The sequence below is a fragment of the Pectinophora gossypiella genome, chromosome 9, assembly GCF_024362695.1.
Source record: "Pectinophora gossypiella chromosome 9, ilPecGoss1.1, whole genome shotgun sequence".
Classification (NCBI taxonomy): domain Eukaryota; kingdom Metazoa; phylum Arthropoda; class Insecta; order Lepidoptera; family Gelechiidae; genus Pectinophora; species Pectinophora gossypiella.
The window spans coordinates 12,251,448-12,278,513 of NC_065412.1; the positions used below are offsets into that span (position 1 = coordinate 12,251,448).

General features: G+C 38.7%; 1 protein-coding gene across 1 annotated transcript in view; it reads left to right on the plus strand.

The window, feature by feature from the left end:
- The window catches only part of LOC126369819 (tachykinin-like peptides receptor 86C), a gene marked incomplete at its 5' end in the record, with an annotated part of 100,577 nt that overhangs the window by 29,736 nt on the left and 43,775 nt on the right, over positions 1–27,066 (plus strand). Inside the window, 2 exons of the mRNA XM_050014383.1 lie at positions 19,639–19,716; positions 26,578–26,728. Coding sequence (XP_049870340.1) covers positions 19,639–19,716; positions 26,578–26,728 — 229 coding nt within the window. The remainder of the gene's footprint in view (positions 1–19,638; positions 19,717–26,577; positions 26,729–27,066) is intronic.

Sequence of the window (27,066 nt, forward strand, 5' to 3'; positions counted from 1 at the left end):
GCTGGTGGGGTCCACTGTTGAAGGTGGAGGCGGCAGTGGAGCTCTTCTTGTGCTGGTCAGAGGCGCGGTACCCGCCTTCGTGTTCCGCAGCTCGCGCAACTTGACCGGGCACGAAGAGCTGTTGGCCGGGTGGGTCCCCCCGCAGTTGCAACATGTTGCTGGGACTTCTCTGGGCCGCAGGCAGTCCTTGGCCGCGTGGCTTTCGCCACAGCGGACACAGGCCACCGGGCGGTGACAATTGTGGCTGCTGTGGCGAAACTGTTGGCAGCGGTGGCATTGGGAGGGCCCCTTACGTCCTCTCCATGCCTCGATTCTCACACCGGGCATACACAGCAGCTCGGTGGTCTCATAGATGGTGTGGAATCCTGCTGTTCTTCGTATTTCTACGAAGAAGATGCTTCCTTTTCTGCCTTGGATGGGGCGGACGTACTCCGGGAAGAAGCCGCGGTTGCGTAGCTCCTCCTCCAGGTCGGTGGGGTTGGTGTCCGTGGGCAAGCCGAGAATCGCCAGCTTAAGCGAGCGTTCCGCCGGGGGTGCGTAGGCAAACCAGGAGAGTCCAGAGGCTCTCTCCAGGTTGGTAAGGAAACTCTGGTAGAGCCTGAACTCCCCCTCGGTTTTCGCCATAAAGCGAACGCCTTTTCCGTAGGGACGCGCATTCGGGACATGGCCCAGCATCTCCCGCAACTGGCGGAAGTGATGCGGCCAGTTCGGCAGTTGGTCCACCACTATAGGCGGGATTTTTCTGCTCGCGGGGGCGAGCGGCGGCTGGTGGGCGGTCCTCTTCGACGGCGGCGATGGCGTGGGCGTCGTCCGGAGGGACGGGCGCGGTGGCGCGTGCGGCGGCGAAGCCGGGTTGGTGTTTAACACCGCCGCGTATGATCGCGGCGGTGTTTTCTCCGTGTCCGGCCTGGACATGGAGGGCGGCGAAAAGGGGTTGGTGGGCGCGAAGGTGAAGGTTCGCGGCGGCGTTGTCTCCATGTCCAGTGAGGGCATGGAGAGTGCAACGGGCGGGCTAGTCCTTGTGCGGAGTTGCGGCGGGGGCCGCTCCGGCGGCGTGGTAGTCCTCTTTGCCGCGGCCTCTGTTCCCGGAAGTTGGGGCAGGGGCAGCGGGAAAGCGGGCGGCCGGTGGGTTGCGCCACTAAATGGCGGCGTGGTGGTCGGCATCATGGCTGCGATTGCAGCGGTAGCATGGGTTATGGAAGGGCAGGTGCGCACAAATACGCGCGACCTGCGCTTCGTTACTCCGGGCGTTGGGGGAGCCATGTTCACCCCAAATACGGCTAGGGCGCGGTGTGTGTGTAGCTGTCCGCGTGCGAAGCTTGGCGGTCCGCCTGGCAGAGCACACGCTACCGCTCCCTCCCCGGTGAGACCCGCTGGTGGGAGGCCGGGGGTTGGTAGGAGCAGTAACGGTGATACCGTTTGGTACCGCGGAATCAGGAGGGTATTTTTAATAAAAATACCCCCCCCTGCTTCTTCTTCTCGTCAGGCTTCAGTGGGTAGACGAAAAATGTTGCGAGCTTCCGTGCACGTACGGGCAGCAGCTATCCCACAAAAAAAAACAATGGAAACGGAAGGTCATAATATTGCCGGTAAATCTTGACACCGCGATGCAGAAAATGTAGTAATCGGTACAGCGACATCTAGCGGATTTTAAAAACAATAAAAACAATACATTGCACCGCGTATACGCGTATGATGCGGTTAAACAACTTCAGTGTCAAAAATTTTGATTTCGACACTTAAATTCTGTAGTAAAATACGGAAGAACAGTAATCACACTTATTTATTCTGGTATCATGAAAATAATACTTAACTTGGTAAACACGTCCGATGTCGACAAGGTCCCCAACGCAAGAGAGCGTGTATCAATCCGTCCGATTTGACAACCCCATTGTTGTGTTGCCATTTATAGAAAAATGTCTTATAAATGTCAACGAACTATTCAGCCTAACAATTCCAACAAAAACACGTAATCAGGGACGTATACTATTGATAGTCAAGAGCATCAATAATTTTGATTTTCTTCTTATTATTCTTATCGTGTGGGTTGTGAGGTGGATTACCAACCTCGTTATCCCTGGTGTCAGGGTTACTATTGAGCCGCCAAAGGCCCCGGACATGTCTCATATAACGACTACTTACTTACATCAGTAAGTAGTAACCGGGACCAACGGCTTAACGTGCGGAACACGGAACAGACTGTCAGGTTAGGTGTTGATAAACAATTCTTTTTTCTTTTCGATTTATCATTTTCACTGAAAGGAATCCCAATCAGCGTGGGTCGTTCATCAGATTGCCTAGGTATCGCCGGATGTAATGAACATATCGAAAACTGTACCTATGCTATAATGTGTATTGTAAAAGATATACTTGTAATAAATGTATATGTTACCGGCCGAACCCGATTTTAGGACAAACCAGTTTTGCCTAGGCTCAACTAGTTCTTCCTATACGCGATAGGATTAACTAGTATAGCCTTGTCCAAAGTAATTTGTTCTAAGCCCGATAGGATAGACTAGTTTAGGCTAGGCCAAACTAGTTTTGCAGAGTGTCATTGCCTTCTTCCACTGGCATCTGTTGGTGGAACAGTTCTTGTTGCAGCTGCATCTCACAAAACCTTGGCCTGATCCAACAAAATGTTTCGTAGCTGCAGTTCATATGTTTTGACTAGGCTATACCAGTTTATTCTAGAGTGTGCGTACTTATATCAGGATCAACTAGTTTGGCCTAGCCTAAACTAGTCTATCCTATCGGGCTTAGAACAAATTAATTTGGACTAGGCTATACTAGTTAATCTTATTGCGTATAGGAAGAACTAGTTGAGCCTAGGCAAAACTGGTCTGTCCTAAAATCGGGTTCGGCCGGTAACATAATATACATTAGTATATAGAATTTTACGTATCGTTTATTATTCTTCTTGATGTATAAATGATACTGTAGTTTATACTTACACATGCTTAAGAAGAGCAAAGATTAGTTTTCGAGCATCTGCGAAAAATGGATTATCTAATCTGTATGGAAATAGAGGAGGTCTATACCCAGCAGTGGTTGGATACAAGCTGAGTAGATAGTAGTAGATAGAATCTGTATGGAATGTTTTCGCAGTCCATAGTAACATAATTATACATCAATGCTCCCAGTTGTCAAAAGTACGCAGTGTGTAACGGAGGTATATTCGATTCAGAGGTAATATGTCACTCGAGGAAGCTCCTTCCTTGTACCCTCATCAATTGGGTGGTATACAATCCACTATTCTGTTCCACTGAGGATTAGAGGCACTTCTAAAAGATTACTAACTTTAAACAATATCATGCTTCTATGCTGTTCTGGGAGCATATAAAAAACATAGAACACGTTCAGCTGCTTCTCTTCTCGGGCATGTCGTAAAAACCGACAGAGGGATTGTGTCCTCTAACATGATGGACTAATGTTATGAGCGATAGGCTGATCCCTTATCACCATAAGGTTCATCATATCCATCTTAGGACTTCGTATCAACAGTGGCTGCAAGTTGTCTTTGGTTACTTGTGGCTCTGCCCACCCCATTAGGGATTACGGGCGTGAGTTTATGTATGTATGTATGTTAAACAATATCAAATAGGTCTAATATTTACATTTCTATGTGTACATAGTGTAGGCTTGGCTTTTGGTCACATGTTCAAATTCAGTAAGAGCCTAAACCAAAGATTTTGTAATTTTAATTATAAAATTAAGTTGATTTATTTTATAAAATTGATTTGTACAATTTAGGTTTACAATTTGGGTTTACACATGATTCATGTTTGCATCTATGCTGAGAATGTTTGTCATGTGCTCAGTGGTGAAGGAAAAGATCGTGAGGAAACCTCGGCGGTGACCTGGTCTTTTTCGACAAGTTAGACAGGCAGTTGCTTCCGTAAAGAACTGGGCCTTCAGCGGCTCACTTATGACCCTGACACCAGGGTTGCTTAGGTTGGTAATCCATACAAACAATACAATACAAAAACGCCTTATTGCACATATAAACACAACACTAAAACAATTACAAATGTGACGGGAGAAGTACAATCGACCGCCTTATTACTAAATAGCAATTTCTTCCAGCCAACCTTAGGGTAAATGAACTTGCTACATATTGGAGTCGGGGACGGTGCAATACAGGTATAAGTAAATAATAATGCAATATAATTTAAAACGATCTACATAAAACATACATACACAGGCATACACAAACCATCTCACAACCCACACGATAAAAGTAGATCAGACAACGACTTGCATGAATTATTATGATGAGCCGTAAAGGTACAAGAGACCAGTCCATCACCCATATGGTCTAAGACGTTAGAAAAGACACAATTTCTCTGTAGGTTTAATATTAAACACATAAGAAATCCTACCACTGAAAACCGCTTGAGCTAGAACTATAGCGTTGACACCGATTCCCCGAACAGTGACTTAACTTCGCGTGTCTCTACGGCGTGTTAAAATATTGTATGTAGCGTGATTAAAATTGTGTTTTGAACTGGCAAATGACAGACGTGACGTCAAGCCACTCGCCGTAGCGGGAGCAGCCACGTGTGTAGTAGTAGTCATGTGTTATGTCTGATTGTTGAAATTGAGTTCTGTGCAATAAACTAAATTTGATTCGATTTGAGTAGCCGTTCCGGGAGTCGCTATCAAGGCCATAATTCGTATTTTTTGTATAACACTGTTTACACAGCAACTGTCTTCTATATTATACATAGTAATAAAAAGGTGCTTCCGAATACATTCTATGATACAGCTGTGTGGTTTGATGAAGCCGTTAATCGTAGAATAAGACATTTTCTTTCAATCACCTATGAGCAAAGTTATTTTGATAGGTATTTTTTCCCTCATCGCGTTCATCGCATCTGAATCTTCTTTGTTTGTTTGAACAACTTTCGTACCAAATTAAAAACAAATATTGAAACTACATGCAGGAGACAAACATTTAGCTAGAGGACAGCGAATAAACAAATATGTAAAGAAAACGTTTCGAAATAAATAGTCTATGAGCCAGCGATACTTAGACCTTTGTTATTTTATAAAAGCTTTACGCATGCCCAACCCATTTAATTGAACAAATCTTATTTTTTCATACATGCAAAGCTAAGATCATGGTTATACAGTTTTTGTGTAATAGTAAAAATGTTCAGAGTCACTTCCACTTTCGAACACCCATGTAATAATAATAATAATAATGCATGTCACATGTTAACTGGCAAAGCTACGATGATCTAAACTATATAGTTGCTGATCGTTAGTTACTACGTGGGTTGGGGACCAAGCGCAGCCTAAGTATCAACTTTTGTAAAATAACAAAGGACTGGGGAACACTGGTTCTTAGACTATAAGTAGAGAGACAAGCACGGGACGACTATGAACACAAAGCTTGTCTGAGAATATTTCCAGCCACCACAAACAAACTTACGTATATTAACTTGTATATTTTAATTAATAATATATTTCTTTTCAAAATGTATTTTAAACTTTTTTGGTGCTACATACTCAGGTTTATTAGGTACTTAACTTTTTATATACGTATATTATAGCTTAATAAAATAATTTTCTGCGAATCAAACGCAAAGTTCACTTTGCAGGATTCATCCTAAAAAGCTTATTTTCATAGAATTTATTTTAAATTCAGAATAGCCTACCTTTATGTTTTTTGCTTTTTGTGTTTATGAAGTTAACATAACTGGCTTCATTAACAGACGATCAGTGATCCGACTAATTATGGTAATTATCACTTGGAAGGTTTACTCTGAAAACTGTCCTGAAGTTTTGAAAATTGGTGATTTTGTTGATTATGATTTGTTTTTACGAATTTCAAGTTTATATGGGAATCCAAAGTTTTTCTTTTGGATATTCCCTATACGGGATTCGAAGCTGTGGCACTCTAGGTGGAAGAATGCTTGACTCTCATTATAAGGTCGCAGTTTCGAATCCTAGCACGAACCTAAACCAATGATTTTTGAGTTTGTTTTCGAACGCGTTTGGATCAGAAATGATTATCTCATGCTCAGCGATGAAGGATAACATCATGAGGAAACCCGTATTTCTCACAGAAAAATCTTATCACTATGCGGTTAATATAATACTAATACATACAGGTTGTTAGGGGTATCGTACCAATTACTAAGGCGAAAAAATTTCACTTGATATCAACTCAGAATCATGGTCTGAATCATCCCTCAAAGTGTCACTTTGCATGCAACTTACTAAGATCGCGGCCCGGGATCTAAACCACTGAAAACGCCTTTATGAGTTTGGATTCATGTTTGGATCATAGATAATTGATATCACGTGGTTTCAAGAATTTATTTGCGGTTAATGGATAGGCTTACCCTCTGTAATACGGGACTTAGGGTGCCTTTCCACCAGAGATGTGCTATGCAGCTATGCTGCGAAGATGTATAAGCTGCGCTACGAAACTTGAACCTCTAAGTACTTGCACGGATGAACACTGACTCCCATAATACAGATTCACTCTAGTTTGGGAGTTCAGAGGTCATTGCCTCGTGTAAAATTGAAACAGCCACACGCACGCCTTCCAAAAGTCTGGGCCTCCATAGGCCCGAGATATGAAAAAGACATAAAAATATTTATTTCCTTCACAACATAACATGATACAAAGTGTACATATACATCTTAGACAATAGGGTTAAACATAACGGGTGATCATGTGTAAAGGCTGGAACCTAGACTAGGATACCCTGTATTATAGGATTCCAGGCCTCCACCTCCAGATCAGCAGTCTTAATGGGTAGCCATAATTACAACTTAGAAAGAAACAAACGACTACAAAAGTAAAAGAAATAAGGATAAAAATTAAAAAAACTAATCAATCAATAGGGAATTATGTAGAACAACTATTTGTGTCAAAATATGTGATGGTGTGATTTGGTGTGCATGGTGTGTAAATGAACTATGTGACCCTTACCACCAATACTAAGCTAGGTAGCTGTGCGAGGAAGATGCGCTGCCAAGATGCGCCTCCGCATAGTAGCTGTGCTACGAGCTATGCTACTTATCGATAGTAGGGAAGTGGCGGGGGCACCGGCGCACACTGCGAGATATAAAATAACTTTTTGCTTCCACGATGGCATGTCTACTTTCAGCGAAAAACGCGGGCATACTGTAGATACTCTGCCGGAACATCCATAGCACACATCAATAGCACGCATCCTTCCATATAAAAAAAAAACATATAAGAATAAAGTAAATTTATTGCCAGTAACAATTACATTTGCTATAAGTACTAGGTAATTATGAATATTACGAATACGGGCAAAAGGAAATGGCTCAGCTTGTGCTGTGATGGAGCCATGCTCTGACGCCGTCCAGCGCTGGTTTTCAGTCATTTCCTCTTCCTGGGATAATGTGCGGAAGTAATTGTCAACATATCTTAGTTGAATCCGTTTCCACCGGCGCTATGCTATGTCCAATGAATATGATTGGTGGATATCAAACGCATCCGTAGCATCGTAGCATAGCAAACCCACACACTTACACATACACACAACAAACTCAAACACACACGTATATACTCACATAATATCTCACACAGGCATAAACTCTTTTGTTAATTTTAATTTTCTCTTTCATTTATTCAAATTGCTGATCTTGTAGCCAATTGCTCTTAGTTACAACAGAATCCTTGTAATGGTTGTACGTATATTGTTATAAGTACTTGCACGGATGAACACTGACTCCCATAATACAGATTCACTCTAGTTTGGGAGTTCAGAGGTCATTGCCTCGTGTAAAATTGAAACAGCCACACATTGTAAAATTTTTTTTTAGCTACCTGTGTATTAGGCTATTTGAAATAAATAATTATTATTATTATTATAGCACATCTCTTGTGGAAAGGCACCCTTAAACACAGCTGGCGAGGAGTGGGCGGACAATGTACTTACTATACACCTCTGTTACAGGCGTGAAGCTGTATAACGTTATTTGATATTCTATTTAGATTATGGTGTTGTGGTGCTTATCGAAGAGGTTTTCCACCATCCCTGAACTAATGGTGTAGAAATCCGTGCGCGTAACAATAGTGATACCTAACATAATTCCTATATTGACAGCCGAGAGAGTTATTTATTGCCCAATAAATAATATTTATGAGAGATTGCATTCGGCTCCTTTACTCATGCTTCTTCTCTCGCTTGGGTTGTAAGACCAATGGTCGACCTCGACTGCCCTGGCATCAGGGTTGCTGTAACCTATCTAATCTAAATAACATAACACACAAACAAAAGACAACTTAGAAAATTATCGATAATAAGATTAATTTCGCCGGAGGCCTTTGTTGCTCTATGATTAATCCATAGAGCAACAAAGTTAAAAAATATTGTTCGATATATTAGGCTCTCAAATTGAAGCTTGTGAAAATTAAAATATACGTTATAATATTAATAAGTAAATAACTAAACTTCAAATGCTCTGCAGTAATGAGTTTTCAGGCTAAGTAATACTTAACAATGCCTTTTTTAATAAAAAATACTGATGTTTCTACAGCGTATAATATTAAAAACATTATATTAGTAGCATAAAATAAATAATCATTTTCATTAATCCCGCTTGGAAATGCACGACTATTGCTCCGAACTAGTCAGAGGTACATCCATCACAAGATCAACTGAGTTCCCTTCCCACGCTTCACTGAGCAACAAAAAATCGGCCAAGTGCGAGTCGGACTTGCCCATGAAGGGTTCCGTAACAGTAAGTAACATAATATAAAAGTAAATTACGGTTTACGATTACTATGTACTAAAAAAAACTACTTACTAGATCTGGTTCAAACCAACCGAACCGCGTTGAACCGCGTCCTAATGTACCTACTATTAATCCTGCACATAGAAGGCAGTCGATACGGAGATAATGGAAGCTACCACGGAATAGAAGACAGATAATGGAAAGGCCCTAATGCACACTTTGTATGAGAACCGCTGTCGCCAGTTCTACCCCGCTCTCTTTTACGACTATTCCTGCAAACGGATGAATACGACAGCTCTACTGCTTTTCAAATTCCATAGTTACTTAACCGGCAAAAACATATTTTATGTTAGGCTACAATTTCATCATTTCGTAAGATTTAAAGTATTTCTTGATAAATAGCCGATCATACTAATGTTTTTAGCTTTCCTGTGATAAGTAGGAATTTCCTTGATTGATAGTCGATATTTGTTATTTTGCTCTGCAGGTTATAATGCACAAGACGACCTTTTAATATACTATCGCGGAGCTCCGTGCGTCGTAAAGTTGGAGTGGAGTGCAAAGTTGAAGTATGAACTATTTGCTCATACTTGTATGGCGCGTTTCGCCTTCACTGGGCCTTTCCAACCTCTTTCTTCTGATTCTGCAACGGTTCTGCTACGACCGATTGATTCGATTTTTCTATTCCGTGGAAACAACCTGTCGCGTTCATAGGATTTATTGCCGGTATTTACCGGCCAAAAGTGTTCTAACTATCTTCGCCTTAATATCTAACACCTACCTTATTCGCTCCCGGTCCAGTATACTAACTAACAAGTACAATTAAAAACTAGTTGCACTATTAAAATTGCTGTCACGAAAATTGGAACCTTTGAATTTGCATCGCAATTATCTAAATTGCTAAAATTTCTTTATAATGTATTCAAAGGCACTTAGCACTATTATTACTTAAAGAAAATTATTTTGCAAGTGTTTCTTTTTAATTCAGTGTCACCAAAGGACTTTGAAAGCCTCATTCGGATTATAAAGATATTTAAAATTATTCAGCAGACCAACGTACTTACTTGATTTGACAAACGACCATAAAACCTTTGACAAAAACAAAATGAAATGAATAATTAATTTGTTAATATCTTTTCCAACCAAATTGCGTTGAGGCTGTGATATTTTTTGTGAGAATTAGGTACATAAACTCACACCTGTAAATTAAGGCAGCACACCATGGACACTTCGTACAAGAATCTCATACTGACCGTGTGCCAAAAGCGTAAATGCGAGAAATACACAGTCTGCGGCCATTTAAGACTAAAGGAAGACCCAGAGGGGGTGAGGTCGACGCTCGATATGATTAGTGCGGGGCGGAGAATTACCGTTCTATATTGTATTATTCTTTATTATATATTATGGCAAATCAATAACAGTCAACAACAACAGTCAGTCAGTGGCAGCAACAGTCTCTTGAAGGTGGTCTCACAAAGGATGGACAGTCCCATCCTCACTCACTGGATGTACATGCATGTGACATCCAATGAAAATTATAATACTAACTTAGATATAATATCCTGTTACTAACAAAATATGGATAAATATCCGAAATAAATATTTCATTCATTCATTCAGTCATTCAAATTTACAATCAGAAGAAAACTTGCTACCACTTTTGATAGCGAAGCCAGAATACGAATATGATGATCTTGAAGTGAATGTAACGTCTTAAACTTAAATAAAGATTTTATCTATCTATCTATCTGCAAGACGATGAGTCATATATGCAGACCATGTTTGGATTCAGAGAGTGCAAGACCAAACGATGATGCAATTGTTTTCAGAAGAGACAAAAAATATACCAATTTCTTGGCACTGTAACGGTATTCCACTTTTCAGTTGAACGATTTCATACTATTATCACAGAATACATAATAGTACTCCATTTCAGACCATAAAAATAAAATAAAATGACTACTCCGATACCTTGAACACACTTTTCAATTTACAAACTTACGAAGACAAAAACTAATTTGTTATCGGATCGTAACTTTACTGTGTTGCATCATTCATTCGTCCATCTAGATATTTGTTTTCATTTCTCTCTTGTAAAAAGTGCTAAGTTTTACAGTACATCTGCAAACTTAAATGCGGAAAGTTCTATTACAAGGTAAATAGGGATAGGAAATCCTTATAAATTAGTAAGTACTGTATTTTTTAAAGGTAGGTTACTGCCTCCGTGGTCCAGTGGTTGAGCGTCAGGCTCACAATCCGGAGGCCTCGGGTTTGAATCCCGGTGGAGGGAGGGGGGGATCATCATCATCAGCCCATTAACGTCCCCACTGCTGGGTCACGGGCCTTCCCTATGGATGGATAGGGAGATCGGGCCTTAAACCATCACGCGGGCCCAGTGCGGATTGATGGTTATTAACGACTGCTAATGCAGCCGGGACCAATGGCTTAACGTGCCTTCCGAAGCACGGAGGAACTCGAGATGAAAACTTTTTTGTGGTCACCTATCCTATGACCGGCCTTTGCGAAAGTGGCTTAACTTCAACAATCGCAGACCGAGCGCGTTTACCGCTGCGCCACCGAGCTCCTCAGAGGGGGGGATATATCACAAAAATCTCACAAAGGTTTAGTTAGGATATTGCAAGTTGATCACGCGTTTGTCCCAATGAAAGATAATCCGTGATTCGGAAGCTACGTTAAGCCATTGGTTTCGGTTACTACTCACTTATGTAAGGACGTAGTTTACATGAGTCATATCAATGGCTTTTGACGGCTCTATAATAACCCTGACACCAGGGTTGGTGAGGTCGGTAATCCAACTCGCAACCCACACGGTAGGTGATGGGTAGGTCGGTATATCAGTGGTACAGTCACGAACATTAATATTTGTATATTTAGTACCTTGTCACATTAAACTTTTTTGACAATAGGGTTAAAAGTTAAAGTTGGCATGGTATGAGTCATGACTGTACAGTCAAAAAATAATATCAAACTTGTTATTGTTATTCGTAACAAAACTACATACCTTACTAAGTATAATAACTTTTTAGTTAGGTTACAACTAACAAATTTTGATGAATTGTTACAAAATTGTTTTTAAACAATAAGCAAAGTTTTGCTAATATTTTTTTCAAATTAAAATTCGAATTCATATAATCAGTCAATTAATCATTCAATCATCTTTTTCAGTGTAGTCCATCCCTAATATCTGCATTATAGTTATCAGTGTTCGGTATATTCGCTATTGAAATTGCAAAGTCACGTAGAATAAAAAAGTTGTTCACCGCAGCATGTTGCATTCTTTTTCTATTTCCCTCTTGTTGTCTTCACACTGCATCTGCGAACTTTATCGTTTAACTGACGACAAACAAAGGATCGTGTTTGAGTACGTTTACTGCCAAGAGAATGGAATTCCTCGTTTGAAACTTCTATTATTTAAACTTTTATAACATTTCTGTGGAATAGTATAAGAAGAAAATACCATATCTGTTCTGTGGAAATTAGTATAGTGAGAAAATATTTTAGTTTCTTTGAACTTGTCTGTACTAATAGTTCCCCTTATCGACTATGTACAATCACTTTTATGACACTGGAGTGCATTGACAAAGTGATGTGAAGGAGAATGGTCGTTTTTAAACATTGTATTAACAGGGTGTTTGTCCTGTCAGCCTCCATGGTCTAGTGGTTAGAGCGTTAGGCTCACGATCTGGAGGTCCGGGTTCGATTCCCGATGGGGACATTGTCGAAATCACTTTGTGAGACTGTCCTTTGTTTGGTAAGGTGAAAAACTAAGATGATTCCGTGCTTCGGAGGGCACGTTAAGCCGTTGGTCCCGGCTATTAGCCGTAAAAACACCTCCACCAACCCGCATTGGAGCAGCGTGGTGGAGTATGCTCCATACCCCCTCCGGTTGATTAAGGGGAGGCCTGTCCCCAGCAGTGGGACGTATATAGGCTGTATATGTTGTCCTGTCAAATCTGGGTTGATTAAGTTGGTACTCCATATTATAACCTATACGGTAGAAGATTAGGTAGATAGTCTGTTATGAAGAAAACAATAGTTCATCGTTCACCAAGGCAAAAAAGTGACCAACGATTACCAATGCATCGAGCTTTAAGGTGTTAGTGACGTCAATACTAAGTGGAATTTCCTGTCTGAATTTTTTTTTGAATTATTTTCTGTTCCATACTTTTGCGACGAAAATTGCACTTGAAAACTACTCAGAATCATGGTGTGAATCATCCCTCAAAGTCACTAACACTATATATATGCGCTCCAAAAATGCGAGATGGGAATCGTAGTTCCTCCCAAGTGATACATTAACTCAAATGAAATATATATATATTTATTCGCTTCGTTACATACTCTTTAATCCTTGGCACGTGTACAAGTATACACGTTCTTAAAAAAATATATTGAATATAATTTTAGTAAGTTGGCTACCTAATATTGGTTCCCAAGCGGTTTTTGCATTGCTGTTTTCTAAATAGTCATTCACCTCATAATAAACTTTATTTTACAAAGCTTTTGTTAATCTCTGTTTTAGAACTGTTGAAAGGTAAATTCTGAATGTCACAGTGCTATAATATTTACGAGGAAAATAAAAGGAAAACATAATATATAGACCAACGTATATACATTGAGGTTTGGACCACGTTCAATGTCAAGTACCTACCTACCCGGTCAGGTGGGTTCATTTAGGTTCGGATCATTAAGTACTTGTTGAGTGTAATGGCCTCTAGTGTACGGTCACAGCTAAACCCAGAGCTAGGTATGATTTGAATATTAATATGATTGTGAATTTTGCTGCATAATTTTTATACTAATGATTCTTGCCATCTTAATCTGGATGAAGATATTAAACCCTGAAAAACTTGTTTTGACGACCATGTATGTACACACTTTGCGAGACAGGTACAATAATTATTCAAATGAATTAAATGCCGAGGTCCAAAACGAAAAATTGGTAAATAAAATTGACTACCAGAACATAAGTAAGTAGGTATAATATGAGGATGTTTCTGATACGCAATTAGCACTTTGTTCTATTTCTTATTGGATCTCAACATTGTGACAACCCTGTTGTCGCTGTATAATCCGCCATTTTACATTACGACAAGCCGTTTCCAAAAACAGGGTCGTTTTGTAATACGGCTACCCGTAATGTAATACGGTTGATTATGGTGCTAATTCCTGTAAATACCATCTAATTTAATTTTAAGTTATATCTGTCATTTTCTTATCCGCCGAAAAGGAAAAGGACGGGTAATCGACAAGCATAAAATTTATGGAACACAGGTCAATTTTAAGGACAAATCTAAAACAACCGTCTAAAAATTTTACATCAGTCAATAACCCGACACAGGTAAGTAGACAGCATGTCAAACGGATTGCATACCAGCGACATACCTTTTTGATTCGCCCGGGTTATTCATTCATTTACTCATTCTTCCTAAAATTAAGAGCTGTGAATCATCCGTCCCTTTCCTTTTCGACGGATATGAAAATGATGGATGTAATTTAAAATAAAATTAATCGGTGTCTGCAGGAATCGGGGCCTATATAATACAATTTGATTGCGACGTATCCCTTACGTCTAGCGCATCCTGGCCAACTCGTGAAAAAATATTCCAAATTGACAAACTCACCCCTATAATAACAAGCAGTTCTAATAACATATGTGAGGTACGTGTGCACACGAACTGCACTTTTTGGTTTATCAAAAATAACTGATAGACGTGTCGGAACTGCGACCCACGAAACCAACTTAAGGCATAAAAGCGAAGAAAAATCGCATAAAACGGGTAGAAGAATCTTTTAACCAGGGACTAGATTAGATTAGAGTAGCCCTTCGGTAATTCGATTAAACGAAAGATCCAATAAAATATAAAATACATCAAAGTGTTAAACAAACTATATTATCCGTAAAACTGTATTCGTTTCCGTAGACAGCGGCCATTTTGACAAGTGAAGCATTTAGGGGGCCTTATTGACATCATTTGTTAGTCTTATCTTCGGCTGCGAGGATGAAAACTTTAGGAGGAGACGATTAACTACGGGCATTCAGACAACTTTGGTGCGATAAACGCGACGACAAGGCCATTGCAAAGTATTATTTGTAGAATGTTAGGTATTTAGAAACAGACAGTGGAACAAAAGAAAGGTTCGAATTGTTTTAAACTTTTATCCTTGTTTAAACAATAGTTAAATAATAAGGTTTGGATTTCCAAATGGCTTAGGACCGTACAATTTTATGACATACATAATAAACTCACGCTCCCGAACCATAATGGGATGGGTAATCAAAGACGACCTTGATACGGAATCCTAAGCCGGTTTTTCCCACTGGTCAGATTGATGGTCAGACAAAAAATTCTAAAATCGACTCTATTGAAAAGCGAACCTGGTCATTGATTTATAATATGTTACTATCCCTGGTCAATGCGATCTTAGGCAAAAAACTGGCTCCCTGCTCACCAGGGTGAGAAACAGTCCCAACAGCATTCTGAAGACACCAGCTGATCGATACACATCGCCGCTTTGGAGATGTTTTGTGCGTAGGGTGACGATCACGGGAACTTAACTTACCCGTTCTCGTGATGGTCATGAAAGCGTGCAAAATATAATTGCATTGCTAACAAAAGTTTTATAAGTCACTTTTTACTAACAGAATATGGATGTAATTTTTTGATCCGAAATAAACTAAAAAAATACTAAATAAACACTACTACTAAAAAAATAAATAAATAATAAAATAAATATTTCAGTATTTAACATAACATAACAAATACCTACTTTATTGCACAAACAGGAAAAAACAAAACACAAAACAAAAGAGAAATAGAATGAGTACAATAGGCACGGGCAATAGGTATGGTATTTATTTCACGAAAAAATTATATGACAGTTCGCCATCAAACTTGGCACATTTTGATATTCACCCATTTTATTTATTTAATGCCTTGGCATTTAAGCATTGCACCACAGAGTTCAGTATATAATACCTGATTTAATAGTATTATTCACTATGGTAGAACTACGTAAATTCACACTAGATTCCACTAAATCAAATTTGGTCTGTGTTCTGTGACACTGGTATTGTTTTACTAATACATTTGGGGTATGAATTCCCCGAACACCAAGCCGCATAAATTGCCTACAGTTCAGTATTCCAACAGAACGTTATTAGTATTCTGTGGGCTAGTATTTCAGTTCGTTATAAGTATTATACAAAACCGTATTTCACAAGGGCAGGCAAGTTTTCTTGCTTTTGTTATAAAACTTTTATTGAAAATTTACTAAAATTATTTTGATTTAGATACAATTCGTTAAATGTTTTGAACGCTCCCACACAGATGAAAAACTATTTCAAACCAACAAGTACTTTGTTGCACACGCACTTTGTAACACACGAGTTTACTTAACACAGCATACAACCACGGCTATCTTTTTAATATTAACAGCGGATTAAATAATGACAGTTATAAAAACACATAACATAAATAGCCTATATACGTCCCACTGCTGGGCACAGGCCTCCTCTCAATCAACCGGAGAGGATATGGAGCATACTCCACCACGCTGCTCCACTGCGGCAGACAGACACACACACAGCGGATGCGGATGACAGTTATATCTTAAAATAAAATTAGATGTAACTACAGGAATTAGCAACCGAATGAAATTACAGTTAGAAAAAAACACAAACAATCTCGTGAATTATCTATCCGACAGGAAATTCCACTTGATATCAACTCAGAATCATGGTCTGAACGATCCTAATTAGTATTCGTTACGATGTCACTAACACCCATACCTACTTTTTTTTTTTTTTGACGTGACTTATTGTAGATTTGCCGCAGATGGCATTAACTACTTGGCTGGACAAATGGGGAGCGCTGAAGGCTCTCACCCGGTACAACGTTTAAGACAACAGGCCTGAGGGTGCCCAGTTGGGCGCGGACCTCGGCTCAGGGCGTCGTCTGAGAGGAAAAATATTTGAAAGAATTAATCGACCCTAGTGGGTCGATAGCGGTAAGCGCTGAATGAGGGAAAATAATGTATCCACTTTAGGACTCTGTCGCACTAACATATTTGACATTTAGTGAGACTTACAGTTCAATTTGTCAAAAAAGATAATGGGACATGATACCAAAGTGTGTAAATATTAATGCTCGTGAACGTACATACACCGCTATGTGTCAAATACATAATCCTCCATTTTGTTTGACCGCAGTCGGGCGATTAAGTTCCACACCACCGAATGTGTATTTCCAACATGGCGCTTAGGAGGTTTTTACTATAAAGCGACGATAACAATGCAGATTAAAAACGCGTAACATTTTTTACATAAACGCTATATTCATCCTTTCATCCCCTTATGAGTAGAATTTCTGAGATTCTCAGTTAAATGCTTGTAATATGAAGAGGCAATTACTCAGAGTCTTGACTATACAGTTCAGGGTTTTGAGCTGACCAGGCCGACCTGGAAATCTTTAAATAGACTCCGCACACAGGTTGGCCGAAATAAAAATAACCTGTCCAGGTGGGGTTTTCTCAACGGATCGGACCTGAGCTGCGTGTGTGGTGTTACGCCACAGACTATGGCTCATCTGATAACTTGCCCCGCGTGCCCTGATACCTGTACGCGAGAGGAGCTGATGAATGCCACCGAAAATGCTGTCCGAGTGGCAAAATACTGGGCTTAAAAAATCTGAATGCCATCGAAACGACAAAAAGGCTGTGTATATTTCTCCTTCTTAATATCTTAGACTAATATCAATAAGTTGTATATAAAGATAGTATATCGCTTAGAAACGTAATACCTATTAGGTACTTATATAGTAAGTAATTGAGAATATATTTGTGCTCTTGAGCCCAGGTTATGTTGTTGTATCTAATTTGACAATCTGCGGTGACGTATATATTTCAAATTACATTTCTATATAAATTATAATTGTATTATTTCTTAAAAAAAAGTAGATGATTCCGTCCTTCGGAGGGCATGTTAAGCAGTTGGTCCCGGCTATTAGCTGTGAAACACCTCCACCAACCCGCAGTGGAGCAGCTTGGTGGAGTATGCTCCATGCCCCCTCCGGTTGATTGCGGGAGTCCTGTGCGCAGCAGTGGGACGTATATAGACGGTTTATGTTAATAAAAGTGAACTTTCCGCCTTTGTATGGACCAAGGAAAGAAGTATCTTTCGCATGATTTAAGTAGCATACATTGTTAATTGATAAATTGCCTAAATAGTTTAATTATAATATTGTATGTAGGTATTTTGATGCACCTCAGACTACCCCAATTGGGATATAGTCGTGAGCTTATGTTATGTTAATATCATCATCATCATCAGCCGTACGACGCCCACTGCTGGGCATAGGCCTCCCCCAAGGATCTCCACGACGATCGGTCGTGCGCTGCCCGCATCCAGCGGCTTCCCGCGACCTTCACCAGATCGTCGGTCCACCTTGTAGCGGGCCTTATGTTATGAGCGTATGTTATGTTAATAATTGTATTATAATTCTAATGGCCAGTCATCAATACAAATTCAAAAACATATTCAATGACAATGATTCGATTTTCTTTATTAATATTGTGAGGTCTCTGCTAAAGAAAGAAAAAGGTATTTTCAGAATTTTATTCATGAAATTTCTATAAAAGTCCTTCTGGAGCTTGTTACAATATTTTTTTTTTGTGCTAAATGTACTGGAAATATTTATAGGAGCTTTGAGTCTTTGAGTTAGCGAAGTAAAAATCGAAGTAAACTTTTGCTATGATTTAATCGGGATATGTTTTTTTTTTTAATTAAACATTGGCCATTTTATCTTATATTCGTATTATTTTTTTTTTTTTATAAAGGTTATACTTGTCTATTATACTCTTCACGTAGGCGCTGAAACATTCTTAGTTTATGATTATACTAACGTTCACGAAGTTGACCAACTTGTTTAGGTTCCCCGATACCGACCCCGCCGGCGTGGTCGACGATTTCCCTCATTCAGCGCTTATCGCTATCGACCCACTAGGGTCGATTAATTCTTTCAAATATTTTTCCTCTCAGACGACGCCCTGAGCCGAGGTTCGCGCCCAACTGGGCACCCTCAGGCCTGTTGTCTTAAACGTTGTACCGGGTGAGAGCCTTCAGCGCTCCCCATTTGTCCGGCCAAGTAGTTAATGCCATCTGCGGCAAATCTACAATAAGTCACGTCAAAAAAAAAAAAAAAACAACTTGTTTAGGGCCCTCTGATGGGTTTGGGAGTCGTGTTCATTCCCGTAAAGTGCATAGAGCATAGAATAAAGATTAATATAACGTATAGAACGTTAACGCTCCGCCCCGCACTAATTCGTGTCAGACACCGACCTCACCCCCTTTGGGTCTAACTTTAGTCTTAAATGGCCGTAACCCGCTAAGGAGTAAGGGGAACAAGCGAGGACTTTGTCTCGTTCGCACTTATGCGTTAGGCAGCACAAAGTAAGAATACGATTTTAGTAAAGAGTGTCCAGGGTGTGCTTACTTTATGTAAAAAAGCTTATTATAAGATTAATGATTACCTAAATGATAAAAATGTCTGGTATTGAATGTGTTCCTCTAGTTATTAAATAACTTGTAATGTATACCCTCATTGATTTAAAAGATGTGTTGTTGTTGCAGTTTCTTGTCATTTCTTCTCCTCAGCCATAACACCTTGCGAAATGACGTATATTCAAAAATGTTACATTGACCTTCAAGAAGTTTATCCATGATAATTACGTTGAATAATTGATTCTGATTTCTGCATCTTGAGGCATGTGGTCTTAAATTTTGAACCTGAGGTTAGAGCCCTCATCGCTTCACATTTATCCAAAAATTACTGGTAAAAAGTCTTCCCTTAGTTGGGGTTTTATAGTCTATTTTAGATTTATTTTTGTTCTCAGGTCCAAAGGGATTATGAAGACTGCGTGTTTACTATCTTGGCCGGACGGTTTGCCTGACGTATCTTATATGGATTTCACGTAAGTAAATAAGCATTACATAAGCAGCAGTGTAGCCGTAATATAGTTAAATCCCTTGGTATATAATTGTATACCGGAATATAATTAAAACACGGCTCTAGTTCAGTGATATGATTATCTGACTAAACTTAACTCGTTAAATAGTTATAAATTTAGTAATATAATATAGTAATATTATAATGTATTTATTTTAAAATCAACTTATTGTTACTTTCAATATTACAATACAATACAGATAATTACAATATTTACGCCCAAATTAATATTTACTATTTTACGGGTTCATTTGCTCTATTCTTAAATAATTTGAACCGTTGCGGTGAGGTAGCATCTATTGTCATACAGATGGCCACGGAATTTCTCTTATTAATCAAATAAGGTACAAAGTCTCTGTTTTGGTGATCGAGGTGTTTCATGTTTAAACTACAGAGGTTTCAATGGAATATATTCGATACAATTTTAATACATTTTTTCTTTCGTCACCATCATTATCTTGTCCTTGGGGGTTAAAATGGCCACAATCGAAACAATTCATCTAAGAAAGAAATATTGCTGTTTGACATTTGTTTGCATTGCGCACTTACTTTTGTATGTGCAAATGTCAAATTGCGATATTGCTTTCTTAGATGAATTGCTCCGATGTGGCCATTTTAACCCCCCCTTATCCCACTAAAGGAGCGGATGGCACAACATGTTAGTAAAATTCCTCTTCCATTCAGTTGTGTATATTTTTTTCTTTAGTATTAGATTTGATACAAAAATCATTCTAAATCCTTTGGGATTCGGACTTGCACTGGTAGTGAAAAGCTACGTCAAAGCTGCGTGGGACAGTGTGGGTTGCTTACAGATTGCACAGGGAGCAATGAACCTAACGGAGGTAGACTGTATAATAAATAATATATTATAATCATTATAATATAGTTGTCCCTTGGGCAGGTTTCTTCTTTTCACCCAAACTTAGAGAAAACCTTTCACATTTGAGGTTTATTTTTGTCATTTTTATTCATTTTCAATCGACTTCAAAAAAGCAGGAGGTTCTCAATATGGGTGATTTTTAGAGCCTTAAAAAAATCCAATGCAATATTTGACTTCAGACTTAAATCCATAGTACACATAGAGAAGGTACCAAGAAAACTGAGAAACACGAGTTAAACTCGCCGCGGGGAACCGGGTTTCCATTACGGGTATATACAAACTCGAACTTCCCAAAGAACTTCTCCCACTAAAGGCTTCCGGTACAACCTCCCTGTGTATTAAACTTGAAGTCTTACTAACTTGACTATTTATGTATTCAATCAGTATATAGCCTTTTCCGTTTCTCTTATCTCTTTCATGCCACTCTTTCTAAGTCTCATCAATTTCTTTCCGGCAAATCTAAGAAATATAAAATCTCATTTCCAATCCAAGTAGGTTACGTATATACGTAACGACCTCCGTGGTCCAGTGGTTGAGCGTTGGGCTCACGATCCGGAGGTCCCGGGTTCGATTCCCGGCGGGGATATAACACAAAAATTACTTTGTGGTGTCTAGTTTGATTAGGACGTCCGAAAGTAAGATGGTCCGTGCTGCTTTAGAAGGCACGTTAAGCCGATGGTCCCGGTTACTACTTACTTACTGACGTAAGTAATGTAAGTAATCGTTACATGAGCCATGGCAGGCGCCTTTAGCGGCTCAGTAATAACCCTGACACCAGAGTTGATGAGGTTGGTAAGTCACCCCACAACTCACACGATAGAAACAGATAATATAAAACATAATAGTCACTAAAACTTGAGTTTTTCATAATACATTCAGAAGCAGAATAAAATTGACGAAGGGTTAATGTTCACTCCTATATTTTTTAAATCAAATCAAATCATTTGTCTTGTTTTCACATAGTCCGCTTACCTAACACACATGTCCAGTCTTTTACAAAAGCGACAGCCTATCTGACGTTCCAACCCGAAGGGGAAATCAGTCCAATACAAGTTAATCACATACTTACTTCCGAAACGCATTTCTCGGGAAGGTGGGTTTTCTCAGGATGTTTAAAACTTCACCGCTGAGCACGTCATAATTCATAATAATTTATTATCCAACCAATGAATTCGAAGACAATAATTACGCAAATCATTGGTAAAAGCTCGTGCTAGGATTTGAATGGAATATTCATTTAAATAAATTAATAATGACGACTACGATTGAGTTTATGTCTAGAAGATTTGTTGTTGTGCCGAGACGACGTGCAAAGTACCTGTCAGATTGAATAGGCTTCGTGTAAGAGTTTGGAGAATTCACAACAAAAAGAACGTGTTCTCCCAATGAGAAATCCTATAACAATGAGTGACGTCACTCAACTGACGAAACCACGTGATTGATGGCTCTTTTCACAGCAATGGATTTTACTCATATTCCGTGTTTTATTGACGGATTTAGGTTTGAGGTAGATTTGTTCAAATTTGGGACTGTGTATATTAGGATCATAATAACTTTGTGGTCCCTAGTTTAGTTAGGACATTAGGCTGATCACCTGATTGTCCGAAAGTAAGACGATCCGTGCTTCGGAAGGCACGTTAAGCCGTTGGTCCCGGTTATTACTTACTGATGTAAGTACGTAATCGTTATATGAGTCATGTCAGGGGCCTTTGGCGGCTCAATAGTAACCCTGACACCAGGGTTGATGAGGTTGGTAATTCACCCATAACCCACACGATAGAAGAAGAAGATAATAATTATATGCCTTAAAAGGGACTCGTTGTAGTAAAGACAGTAAGTAAGGTATGAAATTTATTTATACATAATACTACTCTATACTCAATGGCTTTACTTATTAACGCGTTATAAGAAGATTTTAATAAATATTAAAGCCGTTTTTAATGCGTAAAATTATTCCCTCAATGCGCCATGGAATCCAATTCATTTTGCGTTTCCGTCTCAAAACATTCAATGCATAGTTTAGAACGGAAGTATTTGAAGTGCAGATACGACTACTCAAACTGCTCAACAATCTCATTTATAGATAAGTTCATACATACGTGTCTATATGCTTATTAACACTTTAATCCGCTTTTACGATAGGCGATATCCGGAATAATAATCAGATATCGGACATTCTAAGGTTTTCTTGTCATACATAACTCATAAGGTATAATTTAAAAAGTTGACTGCATTGCAGATAAACTTTATAATTATAAACGTCAACATACCTGTTATTTAAATGAAACCCTGCTCGATGTTGAAAGTATTGAGATATGTTTTCTTTCGATTATTTATTATTTTTATTAGATAATAAAAACATGAAATATTAAATATTTACTTGCTTACACGTGAACACAAAGATATTATATAAAGAAAGATAATTTAAGGTTTGAAAAGTTTACAATTAATGTTTGTAAACATATAATAACAGTAAAATAAATAAAAAAACATTCCTTTCATTTTCTGTGTTGTTGTGTTTTCAGTGTGCAAATATCGTTTAAGCCTAATAACGCCTTTGGGAATGTCAAATCAATCGGTGTTTTAACAAAACGTAGCGTCGTTTGTTTACGGGATCAAACGATTAATTGGAGTTTTGTCTCGTATTGTTTCAACCAAAATTTCACATTAAATTGACTGATGTAAACTGGAAATTTCCTTTACCAATAATATCTGCATGGGTTCAGCGACGAATACCATTTAGTCTTGTAGAAATGTTGATTACACTAAGATGACGCCCTGAGTCGAAGTTGGCGCCTACCTGAAGCCTTTAGACTTTCATTTTGCACCGGGTTGTTGAGTGGGTTTGGACACGTAGAGCGTATGATGTCCTTTGAAAAGGCTCAGTATTACCTACTCTGAACCGGCGTGCGTGTATGAGACCATTGATGAATGTGGAGGAAGCAACAGAAGTGTGTCAGGATCGAAGCAAATTGTAATTCCATAGTCTCAGCTTACCCCGGTGGGGAATAGGCGTGATTTTATGTATGTGTGTGTGCTTGCATCAAGTGAGAACTTTAGAGCACTTAGATGCTCCTCATTTGTTCCGCCAAGTAATGATAGCCATATGCGGTAAATCTACAATAAGTCAAGTCAAAAAAAAATGGTGATTATACTTACTAGAAATAAAAACCCCATGTATTTTTATATATATATGCAGTTGTTTGATTCGAAGTTGTTCAAACATACAAGGGCTTCATCTCACTAGGACACCGAGAGCAACAATGGTCGCGCCATCTACAAAATAAACACAGTTGCCAAACGCTACAGAGTTGTAGTAACGTTTTTACAACTGCAAACATTTTGTCGGTTTCGCAACAGCATTGATTCGCGCTGAACAACAAAAGTAGAAACTTTAATTTCTATTTTAGTGAATTCGCCTAAATAAGTGACACAGATAAAACATTCTGGGCTTTCCAAATGTGTTGTTTGTACCAAAAAATATTTATTCTAAATTTCTAACGTAAGAGCTTTTGTCAAATGGAGCATTGTGGAAATCTTTTGCGAATCATTCAACCGTATTTGTGCTAAGTCATAAAAACGTTCAGATCGTCAAAATCCTATTTACGTTGATTTCTATTGACATTAAGTACCTGCGTTGACGTTTTGTATTGTGGTGGAATTGTAGCTTCTAGGTGGAAAATTCCGTTATTGTTTGTTCCTGAAATATACTTACTTACATATACTTTGAGCCTGAGATGAATTGTCGTTCGGATGTTTACCTTTAAAAGCTGTCACTGTTGTTTACACTTGGTTGACAAGTTAGTCTTCACATCGATTTATATTTGATTTGTTATCCAAAAACAATATTGACTTCGACAGTTGTAATTTTAGTATTTTGAATGTCATTTAGCAAATGTTCTCTCATCACATAATTTGTTAACAATAAATAATAATATAATAAAAAAAAATGGAAAATTCTACGTAAGAAAGCGGTTTATTATTAAGTAGGAGGTAATATGATAGTTAACCCGCAGTGGAGCAGCGTGGTGGAGTATGCTCCATATCCCCTCCGGTCGATTGAGGGGAGGCCTGTGCCCAATAGTGGGACATATATTATAGGCTATTTATGTAATCAGATAATCATATCACTGAACTGGAGCCGTGTTATAACTGTATTCCTAGCGAGATAGTAATGAACTGCTTTCGTATACTTATGTTACGGTATATAATTATGAACCTAGGAATATAATTATATCACGGCTATTGCGACGTCTCCCATGGTCCAGTGGTTGAGCCTAAGCTCACGATCCGGAGGTCCTGGGGTCATATCTAAACAATCACTTTGTGATCCCTAGTTTGATTAGGACATTACAGGCTGATCACCTGATTGTTCGAAAGTAATACGATCCGTGCTTCGGGAGGCACGTTAAGCCGTTAGCGGTTCATTAGTAACCCTAATCCACCACGATAGAAGAATAAGACGGCTATTTTTATCTCACTACGAGATATATATTATGTTACTGGACGTGACGTAATCTCTTTTCTTCCAATGTCAGGGTTACAATTACACGAAAACAAGATCCTAAGTACAGGAATAATAGAAAAAGTTAATGTTCTTAGCTTGTTATCCCAGGAATGTTATTATAAGTTCACTAGGGCTTGCTACTTGATCAACTTGTTAATAAAGGATGAATCCGTAATTCTATTCACTGAATAATTCATCATAATCGTCTGAAGAGACCGACTCTAATGCGATTTTCAAGCGACGGCGCTCACCGACGCATTTGGCGGTGAAGCGGTCGGCTAGGTCACACCCCGGACACTTCATATAAAACACCTCATTTTACACAGATACTACACATTGACGTTATCGTACACGAGCATCTGTGTGCGTTTGACACCCACACGATTGAAGATAAAAGTAAGACCGAGGGGGGTGAGGTAAACCTGGCTCAGCCGCTGATGGGGAGCGGAATCACCGTTCCATACGTAGTATTATTTTTATTCTATGGTATTGACTTGTATGTAATACGACAGCAGGGGAGTTAAAAAGGCCACATCGAAGCAATTCATCTAAAAAAGCAATATTGCTATTTGACATTTGTTTGAATTGCGCACTTACTTTTATGTCATGTCAAATTCAAGAAATGTCAAATTGGAATATTGCTTTTTAACGTCCCTGAGATAATTGTATTAGTATTAAATTCATAAAAAATATGCCATCAAAGTATGTCAGATTTAAAGTGTATTTGTATAAATATTAACTGTAGTTTATATATTTAACGTTGTTGTTGCACCGTCCCGCATCCAAGTTGTTTTTATGGCTTCGTAATATTGGTTGCCTGGAAGGAATTACTTCAGAGCAATAAGGCCGCCCATTTGTACTGATGCTAAATGTTTCATAAATGTTTGTATGTTTTGTTTGTGTGCAATAAAGTATATTTGATTTAATGGAAAGGGAAGTCTAGGGGGGTTAAAACGCAACATTTCAATTAAAAAAAACAATATTCTATTTGACATTTGTTGGCATTGCGCATTCACTTTTATATGAGCAAATGTCAAATTGCAATATTGCTTTTTAGACGAATTGCCTCAATATGATTAAAGATAATTGGTTGATCTCGTGAACTACTGAAACCACGGAATAGTAGAAAGAGGATGGAAAAGGCCTAACGCGCATTTTGTATGAGAACCGCTGTGGTTCAACCACGCTCTATTTTAGTACTACTCCTGCAAACTGATTAGTACGATAGCTCTACTGCTTCTCAAATTTCATTGCTTATACTTGTATAGCGCGTGTTTCGCGCACCTGGCCCTTCCGTCCTCTTTCTTTTATTCCGTGACTGAAATACACATTTGATTAATATTTTGAATCAGCATTCTCCAAGAAGATATATATGGTATCGTAAAAATACCCAGAGTTATGAATACCTTTTTTTTCAATACAGTCCTTTGTTGTTTCAGATATCAAGTGTTGTTCTTCGTAGTCACGTATGCAGTCCCAATATTGGGGATGACATTTTTTTACGCAGCAATGGGAAGGGTGCTATGGCGATCACGGTCAATAGGAGAACTGACTCAGAGACAAGTGGACGCAATCCGGTCGAAAAGAAAGGTTTGTATTCTGTTTTTGAATTTTAAAAACGTATCGGTGACTCACCTCTTATCACTTTTTTTCCTCTTTTCACTTTTTTATTCTTTTTTTATCAATAATATTAATTTATTTTTATTTTATTTTATATATAATTTAATTTTAATTTAACTGATCTAATCGGATGTACTTATAATTATGGATATTAATCTGTAAATAAATATTTTGAATTAGAATTCAGCCTAACATAAAGCCCGGTGAGGTGTGGGTACTTAGTTCATCTTGCGACCGATGTACCACCCCAATAGGGATGTCGTGAACACATGTTACGTTTGTTTTTTGACAAGCCAAAACGTAGCGAA